This window comes from Monodon monoceros, unplaced genomic scaffold (genome assembly GCF_005190385.1).
Source record: "Monodon monoceros isolate NGI ecotype Baffin Bay Population unplaced genomic scaffold, NGI_Narwhal_1 Super_Scaffold_13, whole genome shotgun sequence".
In the NCBI taxonomy this organism is placed as follows: domain Eukaryota; kingdom Metazoa; phylum Chordata; class Mammalia; order Artiodactyla; family Monodontidae; genus Monodon; species Monodon monoceros.
The window spans coordinates 79,534,858-79,556,720 of NW_021703769.1; the positions used below are offsets into that span (position 1 = coordinate 79,534,858).

The following is a 21,863-nucleotide window of genomic DNA, read 5'->3' on the forward strand; positions in this document are numbered from 1 at the left end:
GGTTTCAGTTCTTGCCAGTGAGATTGAAAAATACACAAGACTTGGACCCAGTGAGAGCCAGGAGCCAGCCCCCATCCCATCTTCACGGCTCCCACCACCCTCCTTATCCAGCGGGCTCTGCTGTCACGGAGTCCCCATGAGACCTGGAGAATTCATGGCTTGCCCCCTAAATTCTCCAGTCCGTCCTGTCCCTGCTTGCTAGGTGCGAAAGGAATTATTTGCCCTCCAGCTTGTCCCAGCATCACGCAGCATCACGGTTCTGCAAGGCACTGAGATGAGTATCAGTGTCTCCCCAGCATGGCGCTGTCCCCAAGTTTAAGTTGAACTCTCTGAATTCCTCCTGCTTTGGAGACTCAGGCTGGCCCTGTGACATCATCCTTAGATCTGAGTTGAGCTCTGAACAGTTCCTCCAGCCCCTGAAATATCACCGCTGGCCCTGGAGTGTCCGTGGGACAGTCTGGCGCTGAGCTGATGGCCCATCGACAGGGGTTGGGAGTGGAGGTGCAGAAGGCGTGGCACAGGCAGTGGTGGTGAGCAAGGTGGTGGACGTGCCCGGGGTGGGAGCACCGGGTCACCTGTCCCCTCTCCTGCAGGCCTCCCCTGTGTATAGCGTCAGCTTTCCCCGCAGGAAATTGGAGTAGATTCGGAAAAGTTTGCACAAAGTATCAACAGTGAATGTTCGGAGCGGGGCTGCAGAGGAGGCTGCGTCTGGAAGGGGGACGGCTCCCTTCTGCCAAGGACAGAACAGAAGGTTACCGGTGGGGACCCCGGCAGGAGAGGGAATTTGGGACAGAATTGCAGCAGGGATTCCTTGGCAGGGCCATTCTCCCATTTTACAGAAAGGGCAAACACAAGTGCGAGGGAAGGTCCTACACGTACCTGGGCTCCCAGTGCCCGAAGCAGGGAGGTGAGGCTTCGCAGGCCGCTAACAGCTTTGTCCACGTGCAGCTGCAGGGCCTTGGATGGCTGAGACGAGTTGGCCAACAGGGCCTGGCCCTGCAGGATGGCTTCTGAGAGCAGGGCCAGGCCCTGCCAGACTTCCACAGCCTGCTGCTGGACCTAAAGGGAGCGGAGACTTGGAGTTAGCTGGCCCAAGCCAGCCCCGCCCTCCTCCCTCTCAGCAGCCCCAAGCAAACAGTTTTGTTGAATGAATGAATGAACAAATGAATAAATGAATGAACATATTCCATTCAGCCCTCATCTTTGCTGCTCTGTTTCTTCTCTCTATCATTCTCCTCCCTGCCCTAGGAGGTTCCCAAAATGAGACTCCCCAAGAGGAAGGAAAAAATGAACTCACCTCCATCCTCTTCCAGGCATAGAAGTTAACCTTGGTGTCTGGGACAGTGATGTTCTCACTGAAACTGCAGCCCTCAGCACAGCCCATCTGAAAGGCACAAGCCTGGAATCAGAGGCCCCAGGGGCTCCTGCTGGCTTCGCCCCTTACCTAGCTTCCAGGTGTGCACTGGGGACTACCACTCTTATTACTTTTACTGGGGGCTCTGGCTCCCCGCTTCCACCCCTGAGCCAAGTGCCAGGGGGGAGTCCAGGTTCCTGGATCTTGGGGGAGACCCTGGACCCCTGAGGGTGAGTTCTGTGCAAGGTCCTGCGGAGGGGGCCTCACCGTGGCATTTTCGGCCTCCCTGGCCTCCAGGATGTACCTCTCCAGGACTCGGCTGTCACAGATGAGGTGTGGGGGGGCGCCCAGGACTGGGAGGCCCAGAGGAAGCAGCAGCAAGGACAGCAGAAGCAGCCGGGCAGGGCATTCTAGGAGAGAGAGCCGGGCTGAGTGTGAGGCCGGGACTTGCAGGAGAAGGGGTGGTTTGGACCTGCACGTTCACCCATCCCGCTGCTCTGGCCCCGCGAGTCCTCCCGGCCCGAACCTTGCGAGCGCTCAGGCTCTGCCTCCTTTGCCTTCATTCAATCCCGCGGCCGCGTGCACACCCCACCCCCCAGCTACCGGCATCCACTTCTCCCGGCCAAACTTCAATCCCGGTGTGACAGAGGCTTCCCCTCTCGCAGATCCGAGTTGTTGCTCCCAGACCCAGGTATCAGCTTCCTCGGCACCCACGTAGCCGCCCCTCTTCTCCCTGGACCCCCAGTCCTCCATCGCGTCTCCAGCTCATATTCCGACTTTCCCGGGGACTCCCCCAGCCCGGCCGGCAGGTGAAGGCTGCCCCACCCCCCTTGCCCTTCCGGGGTCCTTGGCAAGTCGCAGGTCCTTGAACCCGGCCACCCCGGGGCCAACAGCCCCAGCGGTAAATTCCTCCTCAAACAGGGGCCGGGCGGGCGGGCGCTCCCGCGGCCGGGAGTACTCACCGCGCACCCCCATCTCCGCGCCTCGCCCGGCCCCTCAACGACCTGGGGCTCGGCGGGGGCCCGCGCCGGGGGCCCGCATCCCGGGAAGCTCGGCGGGGCAGAGCCACCCCGCCGCCCGAAGGAGGGGGCCGCCGTCCGGGGCGCCGAGCCGGGGTCGGGGCAGAGCGCGCCGGGCCCGGGGCCAGGGTCCGGAGGACTGCGCGGCGAGGCGGCCGGCCGGGGTTGGCCCGGGGAACTGCGGCGGCGGCCGGGGGTCGGGGCTGTTATCAGCTGTGTGCGTGCGTGTGGGGGGTTGGGGGGGGCTGTGTGCGTGAGGGGTCGCGGGAGGGGGGGGCCGGAGGGGTCAGAGCCGGGGGCAGGACGCCTGGGTCGGGGGCTCGCCGGGGCGGGAGCCGAGCTGCCGCAGGGGCGGGTGCGGGGCGCGGAGCTGCCCGTCGTCGGACCCCAGGGTCCCGGAAGGGGCGGCTGGGTGCGCGCAGCGGGACGGGCAGAAGGCTGCGCTGCGACAGCAGTGCCATTCTGGGAAAGGCTGGGGACCCCGACGTCCCCCCAGGAAAGGGGGCGTCCCAGTCTTGGGCGGGGACTCAGAGCTGGGACTGTCTGGGTTCTTGCGAGGCAGCTAGGGCTGGAAGCCCGGAAGGTGCCTGCGGGGCAAGTCAGTGGCCTCCTTCTCACGATCCTAGTTCTTGTTCTAGAAACCAGTGTTCTTGTTGAGAAATTTAACGGGGCCGCACAAAGCAAGAAATCTGAGGGGGTCTTCTCCCCCACTCCTCACTTTTGAGGACCCTGAAAACCCAGAAATTGAACTTTTAGGTTAGTCTGCATGGTAAAATTCTTAGGAACTCTGAAATAGAGTGAACCCCCAGAGTGATGGCCCTTGGGATTTGCAGCTAAGACTTTGTGGCTTCTAGGAAGCCCTGAGGCAGCGGGGGAGCTCCCGGGGGGGGCGGGGGGGCAGGAGTCCAAGGCTAGCTGGCTTATCAAACCTTGGAAAGTGGCCTGAGTCCCTGAGCCTCAGTGCTCTCACCTGTCAAATGGGCCTCATGAAAGCACCAGTCCCAGCTCATGCAGCTTTCATAAAAGACAGGGAAGTCCTACAAATACCGGTGGTTATTTATACGTTCATTCACTCCCTCCCCAGTCCCATGATATTAGAGATACTTTATTCATGCGTTCAGTGCCTTCTTTGTGCAAGACAATTGACTAAGAACTTTTCAGGACAAAAAGGTGTTTTGAGCCCTAAGTCCTGCCTCCTGGAGTTTGTAGTTTACAATAGAGATAAGGTGGGGACACGGAATTGTGCACGAGGACTGGAGTGTGCAGATCCGAGCTGTGAGAGTTTGGAAGGGGGGAGCTCACCTCTAGCTGGGAAATCAAGGAAGGTTTGATGCAGGAGATGACAACAAGCTCAGCCTTGAAGGGTGGGTAAGATTTTAATGGGAAAAGATGTGAGGTGGGTGCAGAGGCCGGTCCAGCCAAGTGCTTGGTGGGTCAGGTGTGTTGGGGTGAAGGGTGGGGTGGGGGAGGGAGAGGTGGAGATCAGACTAGGGTGGCGGTTAGGGAGAGGTCAGGTTGTGAAGGGCCTTGAATGCCCCTCTGAAGAATTTGGAGTTTGTTTGGAAAGAGTGGGAATTATTCATTCATTCATTCAAGAAATATACATATAAGAGTACCTACTCTTGGCCAGGGACCTGGGGATAGAGCAGTGAATGAAACAGACAAGAATGCCTGCCCTGGTGGAGCTGACATTCTAGTGGAGAGATGGATGATAAACACAGAGAATGAATAAAAGATAGAGGAGCTCCAATGGCTAAAAGAACTAAAAAGGCCCAGGAGTGTCGGAGGAGGTGGCAATTTTCGATGAAGCAGGCAGGGATGCCTGCTGAGGTGACAGAGGTGAGGGAGGGAGATAAGGGGTGGGGGGAGGAGCCTGATCAAAGAGGGGTTCAGAAAGATGAATGCGAGGGGTGGGGAGGCAGAGGCTTGTGGGAACTAACGAGGGCCCGAGTCGCTCCCCTGCCCTCCGCTCACTGCGAGTCTGCTCTCGGGGTCCTCCCCGAACCTGGTGTGCGGCTGCTATGGCTCTGCACACCTCACTACGTCCTCTGGTCCCCGTTTCCTCCTCAGCGCCCAGGCAGCCTCCCAGCCCCACTTGGCCCTCAGAGCCCAGCTCTGGGACAAGATCCCAGCTGTGGGACAAGCACACGCACACTCACGTCCACACACGTCCGCACATGCGTTCTGTCCCGACCCACCACACACCCCCCAGCCTCTGCTCTCTGGGTCCCCTGACTCCTGCGTCACTGCCCTGACCTGACCATGGAGAGGGGCCGGGGACAGATGGTGGGGGGAGTAGACACAGCCGGAGGAGAGGAGGAGCCGTTCGGGCTGTGGGACCTGCTTCTGCCCTCACACCAGCTTGTCAGAGGTCCCCAGGCCCCTGCCTTCGAGAAAGGGAGATGGGCCCTGAGCACCAGCCCCTAGCTGCTGGGGCCTGCTGGACAGGGGTGACGCTGGCTCATCCGCTGGGGCTTTGGGAGAGAGAACTGCGATTGCAGCCTGGGAGAGAGGGCAGAGTAGAGGATCTCAGCTCACCCTGCACCCAATCCCTAAGCTGTAGTAATCCTACCAAGAGGGCAGAGGCTGGTTTAGGAGCCAACTTCAACCCAGGTGCTTGTGGATACTGCCCAGTAGGGTCCATCCATCCAGCCTTGACAGCAGGGGCCCCTGAGGAGCAGGAAGCTACCATCTACCCAGCCTTGACAGCAGGGGCCCCTGAGGAGCAGGAAGCTACCCAGGGCTCTCCCTCCGATGCCCACCACCCCCGTGCCAGTGCCCCCTCCATCTGCCTGTTTGTATTTCTCTGGCACGGGGCTGGACCAGTGCCAGGACCACCACGGAGGGTCTCCGCACCATCCCCTCCAGTTATCCCCAGCCCTGCCACTAGAGTAACTTTCCCACTGAATAGCTCGTTCGTGGCATTCCCCAGAGCAGGAGCCTGCAGTGGCTCCCGGTTGCCTCTGAACTAAGACCCTCTGTGCTCTGCCATCCACCTACCTTTCCAGCCTGTTCTCCCACTTTGCTCACTCCCACTCTCCTGCATCACATGAGCTCAGTTAGATGGTTTGCTGCTTCCTGCCCTTCGCTCACTATGTGCCTTCCACCTGGATCACCCTCCCCCTCCCACTATGGCTCTCAAAAGCCCAAACCCAAGCATTACCTCCTCTATGAAGCCTTCCCTGATACCCCAGCAGGAAGCTGTCTCCCTGCTCTGGGCTGCCATCCTTTATGTACACGTCTTAGGCCTCTCCTGACCGGGCCACCATATACAGCTGTCACGGTTGAGCACTGCACAACTCCAGGGGGCGCCATTCATATCGACCCTGATGAGAATGGTACTCTCTGGAGTCATGCAGCACAGGTGCTCTGTTAACCGGAGGAGAGAGCAAAGGACAGTGTAGGCAGGTCTTGTTCACCTGGGTGGCACTGGGCACCCAGCATGTTGCCTGTTTATGGGCTTCCCTCAAGTGTGGTTTGCATTGTGTGGTCCCTCCACTCCAGACACCTCAGCCAGAGAATGGGAGACCTAGAGGGAGGAAGTGAGCTACTCATCCTCTGAATGCTTGCTGGAGCCATGCCTGGACAACCTAGCTCTGGGTTCGTGGGGGCCTGAGAGGCCTCCATCTACTTCCTGAGCAGGCAGCCCCCCGAGGCGGGGTCTGAACCAGAGGATGGCGGGGGTGGAGGCAGGCTCTGTTCCATGGAGTCTTCCTGGCAGCCAATTCAGACTGAAAATCCAAGAAGCAAATTTACAGCCCCCTGAGCTGTCGCAGACCCCCAGGCAGCACGAAGTCCCAGCTGCCTGGAGTCGTGTTGGGGACGAGGGGGGCCTCTGGACTTCTCCTCCCTCCTCCTTTCCAAGCAGTGGCTTCTCAGCTGGGCTCGGGAGTTCAGCCAGCAGCCCAAAAGACCTTCTGTGCTGGGAAGTGAGGTGGCCGGGACCTTGGAGGGTGCGGTGGGGGAGGGCTTCCTGGCGCTTGGGGAACTGGGAAGGGAGTGAGGACTTGGAGAAGGGATTCCTGCCAGACAGCAAAAGGAAGTCCTGTGCGAAGGTCACTTTGGAGAAACTGAGGGAAGCTCTGCTTACTTGGCCACAAAGTAGCCAGTAGAACCAGACATCTGGGTTTCTGTTCTCAGCGAGCAGCTCTGTGGCTTCAGCAGGCTAATGGGGCTTGTCTGGCAAACAAGGGAGCCCAGATTGGAGGCCTGAGCTGTGCCACTAGCACCTGACGTGGACAAGTGACCTTACGTCTGAGCCTGGGGATGGTAAAAAACTATAGTAATCGCTTGCCAGGGCTGTCGTGTGATTATGTAATGCCCGGCACGGGGTAATCAATAAATGCTAGCAATTATCACGCCGCGCTCTGCTTTACCGTGGCTGCTACTTGTCCTGGCTTTGGAGGCCTGGAGACCAAATCTCCAGCACGTTCGTCAGCCCTCCTCCGGCGTCCTCCACTGTTCCCTCTGGGGAGCTGGGCATGGGTTCATGACGCCTTATCTCCGGTGTTGTACCTTTACCAAACAACTCACTGGTAAAGGTCATGGGGATAGTGGGGTGCAGATGGAGGTACCGCTGGGTGTGCACATCCACTGCTCTTTGCAGAAACTTGCCACTGAACAAAACTGAGTGAAATGGCATCACTGTGGGAGCTGCGGGGTGGCGGGGGTGAAGACACAGATATCAAGACAAGTCTCACACTTAGTTTATTCAAAGCCTGGGGCCAAACAGGGGTTTCTTGTCCCATTAACATGGGTCTCCTCCCAAGGGAGGCCCGGAGAAGTCCCAAGGACCTTGGACTGAATGAGGCCTGAAGCATTACCAGGCCAGCTTCCTCGGTTACTTGTCTCTTGCCTCTCCTCCAGTGCTTGTGTCCTTGAAGGAGGGCGCCCAAAGCACCAAGACCTCCACCTTGGGATCCAGAAACACTTCCCCAGATTAGATTTCTATGAAGTGTCAACCCCATCTTAGGATCTCTTGCTCACCAGTATGGCTGAATATTCCCAAGCTCCTTCCCATGGCACCCATCCTTTATCAGAAGACAGAGCTGCTAAGTTGGTCAGAGTAGCTTTCCTGTCCATGCAAAACTAAAACTAGAAAATCCTAACAAAACAGTACTGGCAATATCAACGAGAGTAATGTTTTTCTCCCACGTAAGATCTTTGCAGGGGTGCAGTCGTGAACACAAAAGTTTCATTTTTTAACATGGGGCTTAAGGATTTTGCATGAACTCTATTTTTTTTTTTTTTGAACTCTATTTTTTTTAATTTTATTTATTTTATTTTTGGCTGCGTTGGGTCTTCGTTGCTGCGCGCGGGCTTTTCTCTGGTTGCGGCGAGTGGGGGCTACTCTTCGTTGCTGCGCGCGGGCTTCTCATTGCGGTGGCCTCTCTTGTTGAGAAGTATGGGCTCCAAGCATGCGGGCTTCAGTAGCTGTGGCACGCGGGGTCAATAGTTGTGGCTTGCGGGCTCTAGAGCGCAGGCTCAGTAGTTGTGGCACACGGGCTTAGCTGCTCTGCGGCATGTGGGATCTTCCCAGACCAGGTCTCAAACCCAAGTCCCCTGCATTGGCAGGCGGGTTCTTAACCACTGCGCCACCAGGGAAGCCCTGCATGAACTCTTTAGGCTCTTCCTACTTGGAGGAACATAGGCCAAGATCTACTCAAGGTAGTTTATAGAAGCCTTAGACATACTCTTAAACCTCCAAGTTTAGCAAATATTTTCCCAAATTGTTCATGGTTCACTGATAACCAATGAGTTACGAGAACCTATTGCTTGACAGAGGCATCCTCCGATCTGTATATAAGCAAGACCTTCTGTTCATGTCTTATTTCATCAACCAGCAAGTAATTTTAGGACTCTCAGGAAAGTATATTTTTCTTGCAGCAAACAAGATTCACAGACTCTGAGCTGGAAGGGACCTAGGACATCCCGTGAAGGTGAACTTCCACCCTCTGCTTGCACACTTCCAGTGAAAGATATTTGGTGTTTCTAAGGGAGCAGAGACTTGTTATAGGGTAGCCAATAACAAGCTGTCCTCCTGTGCGTGCATCCAGCCATTCATCTGTCAGATGTTTATTAGTTACTGGATTGCACAATGGAATCGCTGCTTCTCCTTGAAGTCGTCTCAGCAGTTTGATAAGGAACTCCCCTGATCACCCCACCTAGGCAACAGACCAAAGGAACAGGCTTTGTAAAAAAAAAAAAAATAACATTTTCCTGTTACAAAAACAATACAGGATCATTGACCAACTAGAAAATATGGCTAAACCAAAACACATCAATTAAAAAGCACCCATAATGTCATTAGGAAGATGGAGTCATAAGTGGTCATTTTCACAGACTTCTCTCTTGGTGGGATAACATTTGCCTCACCCCCAAATCTGTGTAGCGGGATATCTCTTCCCTAAGGAACTACATTTGACACATGCCTCTAGTCCAACTTCCCTATAGGCTCCAGGGTTTGTTCCCCCAACTCCTGACCAAGCACTGGGAACTCACCTAGAAGGATCATCCGCCCATTCAAACCAGTTCATGTGCTCTGAGGGCCTCCCTTCTTCCCTGCCACACGTGCCACAAAAGTAAAAGCCGACAGGACTAATAACCCAGCCTTGTAAACCAAACACACACAAATCACCTTCCTTCCCCTCTCCCCATCCCCATGAAGAGGCTCAAACCATTCCTTAGCAAAATGGCTCAAGCTAACAATAGTAGCCCTTACTATTTTTTGAGCCCTTACTAATGCTAGGACAACTCCAAGCACCACGTAAGTGATTTGTCTTTTTAAATCTATCTGTCCTTTTTCCTATTAGTTTTTAGAGAACCAGGAGTTTATACCTCTCCAGGCAGACCTGGCGCCTAACACAGATTCCATACAACCAGTGGATGCTCAGTAATACTACGGATGAGGAGAAAAGGTCTACACTCACCTCCAAGACAAGCATTTCCAATCTGGCCTCTGGGGATCTGTTTTTGAAGTAGGAGGTCATTTCGCACTCTCTGTGGGCTCCATAGTGGTTGAGCAAAAGGGAGGGAAACTGCACCTGGACACGCCTTCTACCCCCATCACCTCCCAAGCTGTGATGGAACACACTTCAGAAAACAAAAGAGGGAGGGAAGCAGAGGCCAGCACTGGCCTCCCTGCAGAAGGAATGCAGAGCTCCCTGCCCGGTCCACCATGCATGGACTCCAACAGATGCGGGAGCTTTCCCCACGCCCCCTACCTGCCCTCACACCCCTTCTTCCTTCGGTGGCAATGACTAGGGGCTGTTTCTGCAGACCTGCCACTGAGGGAAGCCCCACTGGCAAGCAGTGAGAGAACTCGGAGTAGAAACAACAAACAAATAAGCTGGGAGACGTAGCTGCCAAAACAAACCAAATGCAAAAGGGCTGCTGCCACCACCTCTGCTGGGCCCAGGCCAGGAGCAGAGAGCGGAGCACATACGTGCAGGGACACACATAGTTCCCTCCAGCTCCCTGCCGGCTCCCCACTCTGTTACTGGGGGCTCCTGGACAAGGGAGTCTTGCAGTCAAGGCTGATAGGGAGGGACTTCGCTGGCGGCACAGTGGTTAAGAATCCGGCTGCCAATGCAGGGGACACGGGTTCGAGCCCTGGTACGGGAAGATCCCACATGCCGCAGAGCCCGTGCACCACAACTACTGAGCCTGTGCTCTAGAGCCAGCAACCCACAACTACTGAGCCCGTGAGCCACAACTACTGAAGCCCGCGCACCCAGAGCCTGTGCTCCGCAACAAGAGAAGCCACAGCAATGAGAAGCCCGCGCACCGCAACGAAGAGTAGCCCCCACTCGCCACAACTAGAGAAAGCCCACGCAGCTACTTTCTAGCTGCCCGAGTGACCCTCCAGTCCCAGAACACACCCTGCTTGTTCATGAATCCCCTTTGTGCATGCTGATCCCTCTGTCTGATATGCCCTCTCCCCTCTCTTCTGCCTGGCAAGCTCCTTTTCATCCTTCAAAACCCAGGTCAAAAGGTGGAACCATCTGAGACCTCACCTGGAAGTTAGCCATTTCCTTCTCCACACTTCTGTATCGTGGCTATTCTTACTTCTTACATAACACATCTTACTCATTTCACAAAAAATTGGTATATCCACCTTCCCAACTAAGTGATGAACTCCTTGAAGGCAGGGGCCATTTCATACCCATCTTTGTATCCCCAGGGCCCAGCCCAGGCCTTGGCTTACAGTAGGCACTCAGCATGTATTTAGTTGTTAGAATGAAGCACTAGTCCTTCTGTAAGGAGTTCACTTTCCTGACTGGCTGGCAGTCACTTCCGCAGCATGAATCCCTCGTCAACAGGAATACTCAAGCCAGAAGGAGAGGTTTTGTTAAACGAGAAGGCTAATTTTCAGAACCCCAAACCAAACTGCCTTCAAGCAAACTAGAACCAAATTCTGTTACTAACCTTTAGATCAAAGGCTTTCAAACTCCTGTGACCTCGCCCAACAGTAAAATTGATGCCCAACAGTAAAACTGATGTCATAACTAGCACATATGTGTCTATATACACATCTATAACTGGAAGTGTCAAGAAAATATTATCATTGAAGTTGTACTTTTTTTTTACTTGCTTTTTAAAAGGCTTTGACCCAGTAAATTGATTTCAAGACCCACATATGGGTCACCACCCACTTTGATAAAAATTGCTTTAGGTTGACTTGTTTGATAAACATGAAAAATCAGATCCTCCTACAAATATCCCAACAAAAAAGTACTTATGACCTGTGTGCCCAGTAATTCAAAGGGAAGGCAATCCTTTCCTGCTTAGAACAGCCCAGCCACAAGGGTCTGAAGGGCTCTGGACCATAGCTGTTTAGAACAATTTGGGCCCCACAGGACCAGGAATCAAATGAAGCAGTGTCTCAGTCCCTACCACAGGCTGACACAAAGGAGGCCCCCATCTTTGTGTGCCCTCTTCACCCTTAAACCCTCACCCTTCCTGCGCCTGGGAACCGCCAGCAGAGAACCTGATGCTTTCCTAGCATACAACTACACCCCAGCTGCACTCCAGCGGGTGAGAGTATATACTTTATCTGCCCTGCCTTCTTCTGTGAGGATGAAATATTTTAAAGCAAACATTGGAATTGTCAGGCTTCTGCACTGTACTAAAGTTTGTTTTAGGTTGCAGTGTCCGTAGTACAATTTATGCTTTCTGTGACGGCAGGAAACACTGGGGTGCCCCTACTGTACCTAAATCCTCGTAAAGTTCTTTCCTACTCTCCTTCCCAGAATTTACACAGGGGAGAGGCAGTGCAGCGGGGTGGCCGGGCACCAACACGACTTGATACTTTTTATTGTATACGACAATGGTTGGTTACAGACCACAAAGATTCAGGAGGCCCCACTGCTTGGGGCCAACAAAAGACAGTACTTGCCCTCTCAATTCAGAGTCCTCTGGGCTGCGAGGGGACAGGCTTTTTCCTACATGGCTATTGAAGAAGGTCCAGGACAGTACTCAGTACAAGAAGAGCCACATCTGAGCCTAGCTGTACGGGGGTGCGTGGATAAGGTGGGCCAGCCTCATCTCAATCACTTGGGTGTGACCCTGAAGACACGGATGTGGATGGCCGAGTTGTTGCGGATCCGGGTCAGCGGCTCTCGCGTATCAATCTCTGGTTCCAGTTCATCGACAAGCTCCACGGTGGAGGTATTGGCAGCCACCTGCAAGGACCCGAAGCTGCCAGCCTGCAGCTGTAGGGCAATGTTGATGGCGCGGTTAATGGCCAGGCCCAAGCCGTGGATGTAGATCTCACTGCATGCGTTCTGACCCCGAGCCCCTCCATCCAGCAGTTTCTGGCAGCGGGCCAGCTGGGCCTTGAAGTCAGTCTTCATGTTGACATAAATGTCATTGGGCCTCCGGGGCAGGCGGTGGGGTAGCCGCTTCCGCAGGGTGTACTCCACCGGGTCCAGCTCAGCCTCGACGGCTCCGCGGGGCTCTCGGTTTTCGGCCATGCTGTGTGCCCTGGCACGAGGAAGAGACGAGATCAGCCAGGGGTGACGAGATCAGCCAGGTGTGACAAGCGACCAACGCTTCCTTTCCCATCCCGTTTCCTGCCCAAAGGGTGAAGCCGGGAGAAGGCGCACTCGACGCCTCTATTCCCTTCCACTCACCTCAAGCTCCCGCATCTCCCCCACCCCCAGTTCCTACTCATTCATCACATCGCCCCCAACCTCCAGGGCCCTCCACCGCCCCCTTTCCCCAGCTCTTCCGCGCCTACTCTCTCCGGTCCACAGTGCTCTCCACGCGCCGCGGCCCGCTCTCCTGCCAGGGCACTCAAGCGTTGCGCCGACCGGCCGGAATACAGGGCGCTTCTCGCGACCCCCAGGCCCCAAGAAGGAAAGGTGAACACCGCCAGAACGCTCAAGCGCTAGAACCCAGCCGTCTCCTGGCTCCTGGCTCCTGAAAAGGGTGCCGAGTGCGCACGCGCGCTCGTCCCCTGCAGCCAAGCCCGCGGGATCCACGAATCGCCTTCCTGGTCTCCGTTCTCCCGCCCCTTTCCTGAGAGCTCGCAAAACCGCGCGATGTGTTTGAGTAACGCGAGGCTTCCAGGGGTGATGGGATCTACCACGTGTACGTCTCCCAGGCGGGGCGCAGAGGCAGGAGGCGTGTACCAAGTCGGAGCTGGGGAGGGTCTGGGAAGGGGAGGTCAGCTTTCCTGGGCCAATCCGAGTCCCCGGTTCGCGGAGGTGTCCCGAAGGGGAGAGGGGAGGAGAGGAGGCTATTGTAGGGGCGTGGAGGATTTGGGGGTAAGGGTCTTCCAAAGATAGCAGGGAGGGCAGCGAGTTCCATAGAACGTGATCGCGAAGGGGTCTGAAGTCAAGTCTGCACTCTCGCGTCCATCGCAGTTCCTCGGGTCAGAGGAGGTGTGGCAGAGTTGGCAGAACTGACCTCCCGCCCAAGGTTCCTGTTGCCCAAAGACCGAGGGCGGGTAACGAGTGGCAAGGCCTGGCCCTTGGCGGAGGACAGCTCTCCGGGACTCCTCTGCAGTTCACGGGGACCCGTCATTCTTCCCTGCGTCTGGCAGGGCTGACCTCCCAGGCCAGCCCCTGGGGACGCGAGCTATGAGCCGCAGGCCCAGCCTTCACAGCTCCCCTAGGGCCCCCTGACCCACTCGCACCCCTCCACCACCCCCACCCGCCACCAGCTCTTCGGTCACTGCCCGCCCCCTGGGAGTACGGACGTGCGCCCCCTGGCGGGAAAGTGCAGGGCAACACCTGGGGGTTGGTGGCTCCCCAAGACCAGTGGGAAGCGGTTTTCTGCCCAGATTGGTTTAGCTTCTGTAGAGTTCCATCTGAAAATGAGTTAGACCTGCAGTGAGGACCTCAGTTCCCTCATCACTCAAATGGGGATGAGAATTCCTGTCTTGCTACTGCGTTGCAAAACCCAATATAACCTTACAAACTGTAAGCCTACACGTTAGCTTTTTTTTTAATTAAAAAAAATTTATTTATTTGGCCGTGCTGGGTCTTAGTTGTGGCATGTGGGCTTTTAGTTGCAGCATGTGGGATCTAGTTCCCTGACCGGGGATGGAACCCGGGTGCCCTGCATTGGGAGCGAGGAGTCTTAACCACTGGACCACCAGGGACGTCCCTGAGCTGGCATTTTTATGCACACCGCCCCCCCCCCCGCCACCCCAGACCTCTCTCTAGTTGCCTGGGGTACAGTCTGACCCCATTTGACTGGAGATTGGAAAGAGGCCAGGCTCCTGAGAACTTCTCTCCCAGCACCACTTAAATCCTGTGGTTCTTTTAGTTTCAGATTCTTACAAGTTTGGGGGGTTATTTGGGGTTGAAGAGGGAATGCTGGCTACAACCTTATTCCATCTCAGAAGTGACACCTGAACAGAGTTTTGATGGACAAACAGGAATTCTTCAGGGAAGGAGTATTCTGCAAACACTGAACAGTATTTTTAAAAGAATGGAAGCATAACCTAAGCTTCCACCTCAAGGAACTAGAAAAAGTAAAGCCAAAGGGAGAAGATGGGAGGAAATAATAAAGAGCAAATATAAATGAAACTGAACACAGAAAAACAATAAAGAAACTCAAACCAGAAGCTGGTTCTTTGAAAAAGTCAGGAAAATTGACCTCTAGCAAGACTGACAAAAAGAGAGAACAAGAAAAAGAAGACTCAAATTATGATTATCAGAAATGAAAGAGGGGATAGCACTAAAGATCCCATAAACATTGAATTATACTTGGAGAACAACACAAACAACTCTACCCACATAAATTTCACAGCTCAGATAAAATGGACCAGCTCCTAGAAAACAAACTACCAAACTAACCCAAGATGAAATAGATCGTCTGAATAACTCTGTAACTATTAAGGTAATTAAATTCATAGTTAAAAAAAAATTTAGAACAAGAAATATCTAGGCCCACATGGTTTTACTGGTGAATTCTACCACTCACACAAAAAAAGGAAGTAACACAAATTCTACACAATCTCTTCCAGAAAACAGAAGAGGAAGGTACATTTCCTAATTAATTTTATGAGGCCAAAACCAGACAAAGATAATACAAAAGAAGAAAAATCACAGATGGATACCTCTCATGAACAACACAAAAAATCTTCAACAAAATGTTAGCAAACTGAATCCAGCAGTATATAAAAAGAATGATATACCACAACCAAGTAGAGTTTATTCCAAAGATGCAGGACTGGTTCAGTGTAAGAAAACCAATCAGTATTATCTACCATATTAACAAGTTAAAGAAAAAAACACATATGATCATGTCAATTGATACAGAAAAACCACTTAACATAATTTAGTACCCATTTATGATAAGAGCTCTTAGCAAAAAGAGAATGGAAGGAACTTCCTCAACCTGGTAAAGAGCATCTACAAAAAAACTACAGCTTCCCATCATACTTAATGGTGTAAGACTGGACACCTTTCTCTTAAAATCAAGAACAAGGGAAGGATGTCGTCTCTCACCACTCTCATTGTTGGAAGTCCCAGCCAGTGCAATAAGGCAAAGAAAAGATTATAAAGGAAGAAAAAAAACTGTCTCTATTTGCAGATGACATGATTGTGTATACATAAAAAGTCCCAAGGAATCTAAAAAAATATATAATTAATAAATTAGCTTATTAGCAAGTTTGCAGGATACAAGATTAACATACAAAAATCAATTGTAGGGCTTCCCTGGTAGCGCAGTGGTTAAGAATCCGCCTGCCAATGCAAGGGACACGGGTTCGAGCCCTGGTCCAGAAAGATCCCACACGCCACGGAGCAACTAAGGCTGTGCGCCACAACTATTGAGCCTGTGCTCTAGAGCCCGCAAGCCACAACTACTGAAGCTTGTGTGCCTAGAGCCCGTGCTCCGCAACAGAAGACACCATTGAAAAGCCCGCACACCACAACGAAGAGTAGCCCCCGCGCGCTGCAACTAGAGGAAGCCCGTGCGCAGCAACGAAGACCCAAGGCAGCCAAAAAAAAAAAAAAAAGTTAAAAAAAATCAATTGTATTTCTATATACTGGCAATAAACAGCTGGAAACCAAAATTTAAAATCATTTACAATCACTCCAGAGAGAGAGGGGAAGGGGGAGGAGGAAAGGAGGGGGAGCGAAAAATATTTAAGTATAAATGTAACAAAACATGTACAAACTCTGCTTAAAACTACAAAATGCTAATCAAAGATCTAAATTAATGGAGAGATATACTGTGTCCACGTATTGGAATATTCAACATAGTATAGATGTCAATTCTCTCCAAATTTAATGCAATTCCTATGAAAATCCCAGCAAGAAGTTTTGTAGATGTAAATAAGTTTATTGTAAAATTTATATGGCAAGGCAAGAGAAGTTAAAGCAATTTTGAAAAACAAAAAGTTGGAATCACACCACCTGATTTTAAGACTTACTGTGTAAACACAATATCAAGACAGTGTGATATCTGCCAAGGGACAGACACAAAAATCAATAAAATGGAATAGAGAACCTAGAAATAGATTCACACAAGTACAGCCAGCTGATTTTTTTTTTTTTTTAAGAAACTTTAATTTCCATCAACCTATTTCCATTTTAAGAGTTTGTGGAAGAACTGCTTAAGACCACTCAGTGCTTGTTCCTACCCACTCAGCGGCCTGAGCAGTGGGAGCTACAGACCAGTGTTCAGTGGCAGGTTGAGCACTCCAGCCTCCAGTGGGGAACTGCCGAAGAGGCACGGGGATACCTGCACACCTTCGGACCAGTCCACCACCTGGACTGGTAGCAGTGAACTCAGGAGCTGGAGCAATCCATTCACCCTGAAATTCCTCCTTGGTCACAGCCTTCTCAGCTGCTGCCTGCTCATCCTTTTCAATCTCTCCAGGATCTCTGTAGAAGTAGAGATCAGGCATGACCTCCCTCCCGTGGGTGTTCACGGGAGATGGTGCCACGCATGCGCAGAACTTCCCGGGCAAGCATCCACCACATCAGACCCACTGGGATGGAGTGAGCTCCCTTGTTGTTGCATGGGATGGCAATGTCCACATTATCGCAGGGGAGAGTCTGCGTTACACAGAGCAATGGTAGACAGGTTAACGTAAGAGGCCTCTGGGAGAGGCAGGTGGTCAGCCCTGGGATCAGTAACCACCGGAAGTCTTGGCTCCCGGAAGGCTGCCTGGATCTGGTTAATGAAGGTTCCAGGAGTGAAGCGGCCAGCAATAGGAGTGGCTCCAGTGGCAGCAGCAAACTTCAGCCCAGCTCGCTGGCCAGTATTCCTGGAGGATATGACACTGACATCAGCTGGGTTTTCAACGGCAACAGTGGCATGAGCTGCCAACAGAAGCTTCTCCCAGGTTCTCCTCAGATTTATTATGTAGATGTCATCACTTTTCCTTTTGTAGGTGTACTGTTCCACTTGGAAGCCAAGGTTGGTGCCACCTAAGTGGGTTCCTGCTGCAAGGAATTTGAGGACATCCTCCTCCTTCATTTGCAGGACATCAAAGGCTCTGGAAATTGTGAAAGTTTCCTTTTAAGTTACGATGGGAGTCCAGAACAACGCCGTATGGACCCCTGTCTGGCTGGCGTGGAAAAGGCAGCCAGCTGATTTTTGGCAAAGGTGCAAAAGCAGCTGAATGGGGAAAGAATGAGTCTTTTCAGCAAGTGGTGCTAACACAACTGAATAAATAGGCAAAGAACTGAACCTCAGCCCTATGCAAAAAATTAACACAAAATGGATGGTAGATCTAAACATAAAATGGAAAATTATAAAACTTTTAGAAGAAATATAGGAAAAAAAGTCTTCATGACATAGGGTCAGGTAAAGAGTTCTTAGATACAACTCCAAAGGCACGATCCATTAAAGAAGAAAATTGAGGACTTCCCTGGTGGCACAGTGGTTGGGAGTCCACCTGCTAGTGCAGAGGACATGGGTTCGAGCCCTGGTCCGGGAGGATCCCACATGCCGTGGAGCAGCTGAGCCCGTGCGCCACGGCTGCTGAGCCTGCGCTCTAGAGCCCGTGTGCCACAGCTGCTGAGCCCACGTGCCACAACTACTGGGGCCCGGCGTGCCTGAAGCCCGTGCTCCACAGCATGGGAGGCCACTGCAACGAGAGGCCCGCGCACTGCAGCGAGGAGTGGCCCCCGTTCGCCACAACTGGAGAAAGCCCATGCACAGCAACGAAGACCCAATGCAGGCACAAATAAATAAATAAATATGTGAAAAGTAATATATGCTTTAAAAAAAAATTGATAAATTGTACTACATCAAAATTAAAAACTTTTACTCTGTGAAAGACCACCCAGCCACGGACTGCGAGAAAATACCTGCAAATCCCATATCCAACAATGGACTTGTATCCAGAATAAAGAACTCTCTAAATTCAAGCGTTAGAAAACAACTCAATTACGGACTTCCCTGGTGGTCCAGAGGCTAAGACTCCGTGCTCCCAGTGCAGTGGGCCCGGGTTCCATCCCTGGTCAGGGAACTAGATCCCGCATGCTGCAACTAAGAGTTCACATGCTCCAACTGAAAGATCCCGCATGCCACAACGAAGATCCCGAGTGCTGCAACTAAGACCCGGCGCAGCCGAAAAAAACAAAACCAAACAAACAAAAACAAATAGAAAATGGGCAAAAGTCTTGAACAGAGGGTTCTTTAGCAAAGAGGGTATAAGGATGACAAATAAGCACATAAGATGTTCAACACAGCCATTACGGAAATGCAAATTAAAACCATGATGAGATGCCACTGCCCACCTATTAGAATGTCTAAAATTTAAAATTTTGACAATACTAAGTGTTTAGGAGAATGCAGAGAAACTGGATCTCTCATACACTGTATGTGGAAATTTTCAATGGTCCAGCCACTCTGGAAAATAGTTTGGCAGCTTCTTCTAAAATTAAACATACACTACCATATGACCCAGCAAGAGCACACATGGGAATTTACAAACTCGTACACAAATGTCCATAGCAGTTTTTGTAATAGAAGTGTTTGTAAAAGCCCCAGTCAGGAAACAACCCATGTGTCTTTCAATGGGTGACTGGTTAAAGTGCAGTACATCCATACCATGGGATACTACTTGGCAATAAAAGTTGGATCAAGGAGACCCATTAGGCTGCGGGAAGACTACATACACCCTAGAAAATACTGTGCTGAGCAGCTCAGAGTTTACCGGGGAAGGCAAACAAGATGAGCAAGACAGTGCGACCACTGCTCAGCGTGGAGCATGGATAGGGTTCAGGGGACCCTCAAGGAGGCACAGCCAATATGACCTTGGCGGGGATGCAAGGTGTTCCACAGGACGCAATGGCTAAGGTGAGGCAGTAACGTCTAGCAGTTGGGCTCAGATCCTGTGCGGTACCTCCTGTTACCATGGAGAGGTCTGGCAGGTCCGAGCCCTGGGAGGTAGGGAAGTAGGAGGGAACCAGCAAAGGGTTCAGAAGGAGCAGCCGATGAGGTAGGAGGAAAACCAAGGGATATGGCGATCTGGAGGCCAGGTGAAGAAAGCATTTCTTGGAGGAGGTAGTGACCGGCTGTGTCATATGCTGTTGGTAGGCCACAGGAGATAACAAACCAGTGGATTTAGCAATGTGGTGATTTTGCACTGGTGACTTGACAAGCATTTACACTTGATTGACCAAAGAACTTAGCTCATTAGAAAAAAAAAGGCAGAGACTTTGGCTGTTTACTCTTACTTGAGACTTCCTTTTCATCTCGATAAATCATCTAACCACAACTCTTTGTTTAGTTCAAAAGCTTCCAAATTTAAAATAACACAGACCAAGGCATTTTACACCATAGTCTTGAATAAACAAAAATATCTTAGGTCCAAGTGATTTTCTTCATTCAAATTCTTTTCTTTAATTTTGTACGGGAGATTCGCAGTTCTGGTTTGTTTCCTTTCTCAGAGAGGGTGCTTATGCAATTCAATTTCCACAGTGTCAGCAGTAGCAAACGCATTCTCACTTTACGGCTGGGGGAGATTACTTGGCCAGGATCACAAGCTGGTATACAGGAAACCCAGGGCGATCGACCAATTACTCCCATCTTCTACCTTGGAGTCCAGCGTGCTCTCCCTGACACAAAGCATCTGGTAGGTAGGTAGGTACTACTGTCCAATCAAAAACATTTTCATGATAGCATTCGAAGCCCTCAAATTAAGTTTCACTTCACTTCTCATCCAACTAGCAATCCAGGTCCTCTTCTCCCATCAGCCTGGCTTGTCACTATTCTAAAGCTGATGCTCACTTTTCTTAAATCTACCCAAATCCTGCCCTTCCTTCCTGCTCAGCACAGGCCACCACTGTCCCTGACTGCTTCCCCTTCACAGGGGTTTCCCCCCTCTTTCCCCTGTACCATTTCTCCACTATAATTTACAATCTCACATTTGCTAATTAATCATTAAAACAGGCCAAAAGGCTAAGACCTTATTCAGAGGGTAGGACACATCTAGGAAAGTGGGGGGGAAAAAGCAACAACAAAAGCTTTGGAGTAAGAAAAAACAGCTGTCATAAACTTGAGAACTTTGTTCTAGGAGAAGAACTTGATTGGAGATTGGATTCTGTTGATATATTTTCACACAGTTAACAATGTGAATATTGTGGACCCAGAAGGCCCCACTAGCTAACATTTGTGGAGTACCTGCCCTATACCAAGCACTGTGTTAAGTGCTTTACCATACAATCCAGAGACTCAGAGATGAGTAAAGTTGCCCAAGGCCACGGTCCGTATGGGATGGAACCAGCACATAAGCCCTCGCTTTAAACAATTGCATTTTCCAGCCTGTGAACAAGCAGCTTCACTGACTACACTGAGGCAGGAATCCTGACTGCAAGAAAGACAAGGGAACTGAAAAAAGCAGACACGAAAACTATAAGTGCATAGAAACCTGGGGTGTGCTCCGTGCAAGAACAAAGGGCCTTCCTGGTAGCTCCGGAGGTCGGCGCTCCGTTTTGGCGAAACAGAGGACTCAAGTTCCAAGTCTGAATTTACCCTTCCCTGTCCTGAGGATTATATTGTTTTTGGTAACGGCTGTTTTAGGAAGCTGGGAAGTAGAGTATACATTCTGGCGTAACTTCCAAAGAAAACGGTGAAAACACACACTTTTTCATCCTAAAAAGTTCAGGGAATCGGAAAAGTCATTCTTGAAAACCTCCTTTTTAAACAAAGGCGGTGTCAATCTACTTCTCACATTTGCATAGTAGTTTCTCTCTTTCTGAAGCCTTTCACACTCACCTATTTTAATTCTTTCAGCACTCCGTAAGGGAGTGGAATGGGGGCCAGGGATGGGGTGGAGCAGAGCATCAATACCTTACTATAAAACAGAAACTGAGGCCCGACAGCGTCAACTCCTTCGCCCCCGAGGTCTAGGGGGCTAGTCGGTGGCGGAGCCAGAAAGAAACTCCAGGTCTCACCAGCCAGTGCTGCCTCGGACTTGTTTCTAAACCATTAGGTTCCTCGTTTATTTCGTATACCCCGGGGATGTCCGACGAACACACCTCTGGGTTGTACGTGGTCTCCTTCAATCCAGGCGGGCTTCCCGGAGGAAGCCGACCGTCCGGGAGGCGGGCGATGCCGCTAGCGGCGGCCTTCGTCGCGATGGTCGCGCATCGCGTGCGGGGGGGGCAGCCGGGGAGCACCCCGGGGACACCCTCACAACCCCCCCGGCCCGCAGCAGGCTGTGTCACGTGAGGCACCGGGCTCCCAGGTCACGTGCCGGGGGGGGCTCGGGGGAGGCGGGCATCCGGGCCGCGCCCGCCGGGCACGCTAGGAGCGCGCTAGGCCGTGCGGGTCGGAGCGGGCCGGAGTAGCAAAGGGGGGCAGTGGCGGTGGCGGCGGCCGCGGCGGGGGCGGAGGGGGCGGCCCCGCGGCCCCGCGTCCGCGTCACGTGGTGCGAGGCGGGCAGCCATCTTGCTACAAACACAAACAGAGAGGAGCGGCCGCCGCGGGAGCGCCAGCGCCCCCTCCCCCGCTGCCGCCGCCCCCCGGCCCGCCGCGCGTCGCCAACGCCCCGGGACCGGAGCCTCGCGCCG

At 52.4% G+C, this 21,863-nt stretch overlaps 2 protein-coding genes and 1 pseudogene across 2 annotated transcripts; all 3 read right to left on the bottom strand.

Annotated features, from left to right (window-relative positions):
* EPO (erythropoietin) lies at nucleotides 1-2,451 on the bottom strand. The gene is made up of 5 exons (XM_029221530.1): nucleotides 2,317-2,451; nucleotides 1,622-1,764; nucleotides 1,298-1,384; nucleotides 880-1,059; nucleotides 1-730 (listed from the first exon to the last, which is right to left on the bottom strand). The coding sequence occupies exons 1-5, from the start codon at nucleotides 2,327-2,329 to the stop codon at nucleotides 572-574; spliced, it is 582 nt and encodes a 193-aa protein (XP_029077363.1). The 5' UTR covers nucleotides 2,330-2,451; the 3' UTR covers nucleotides 1-571.
* Nucleotides 2,452-11,674: 9,223 nt separating this feature from the next.
* POP7 (POP7 homolog, ribonuclease P/MRP subunit) lies at nucleotides 11,675-12,786 on the bottom strand. Its single transcript, XM_029221280.1, has 2 exons — nucleotides 12,614-12,786; nucleotides 11,675-12,357 (listed from the first exon to the last, which is right to left on the bottom strand). Exon 2 carries the CDS (start codon nucleotides 12,345-12,347, stop codon nucleotides 11,925-11,927), a length of 423 nt encoding a protein of 140 aa, XP_029077113.1. The 5' UTR covers nucleotides 12,348-12,357; nucleotides 12,614-12,786; the 3' UTR covers nucleotides 11,675-11,924.
* Nucleotides 12,787-16,364: 3,578 nt separating this feature from the next.
* LOC114893622 lies at nucleotides 16,365-17,759 on the bottom strand (annotated as a pseudogene).
* Nucleotides 17,760-21,863: the final 4,104 nt, after the last annotated feature.

Bases quoted from the DNA above. Each gene is read 5' to 3' on its own strand.
- POP7 (XM_029221280.1), bottom strand. From the start codon at position 12,347: ATGGCCGAAAACCGAGAGCCCCGCGGAGCCGTCGAGGCTGAGCTGGAC.
- EPO (XM_029221530.1), bottom strand. The intron at 1,385-1,621 runs GTGAGGCCCCCT...TGTGCCTTTCAG, and splicing joins GGGAGGCCGAAAATGCCACG to ATGGGCTGTGCTGAGGGCTG. The intron at 1,060-1,297 runs GTGAGTTCATTT...CGCTCCCTTTAG, and splicing joins ATGCCTGGAAGAGGATGGAG to GTCCAGCAGCAGGCTGTGGA.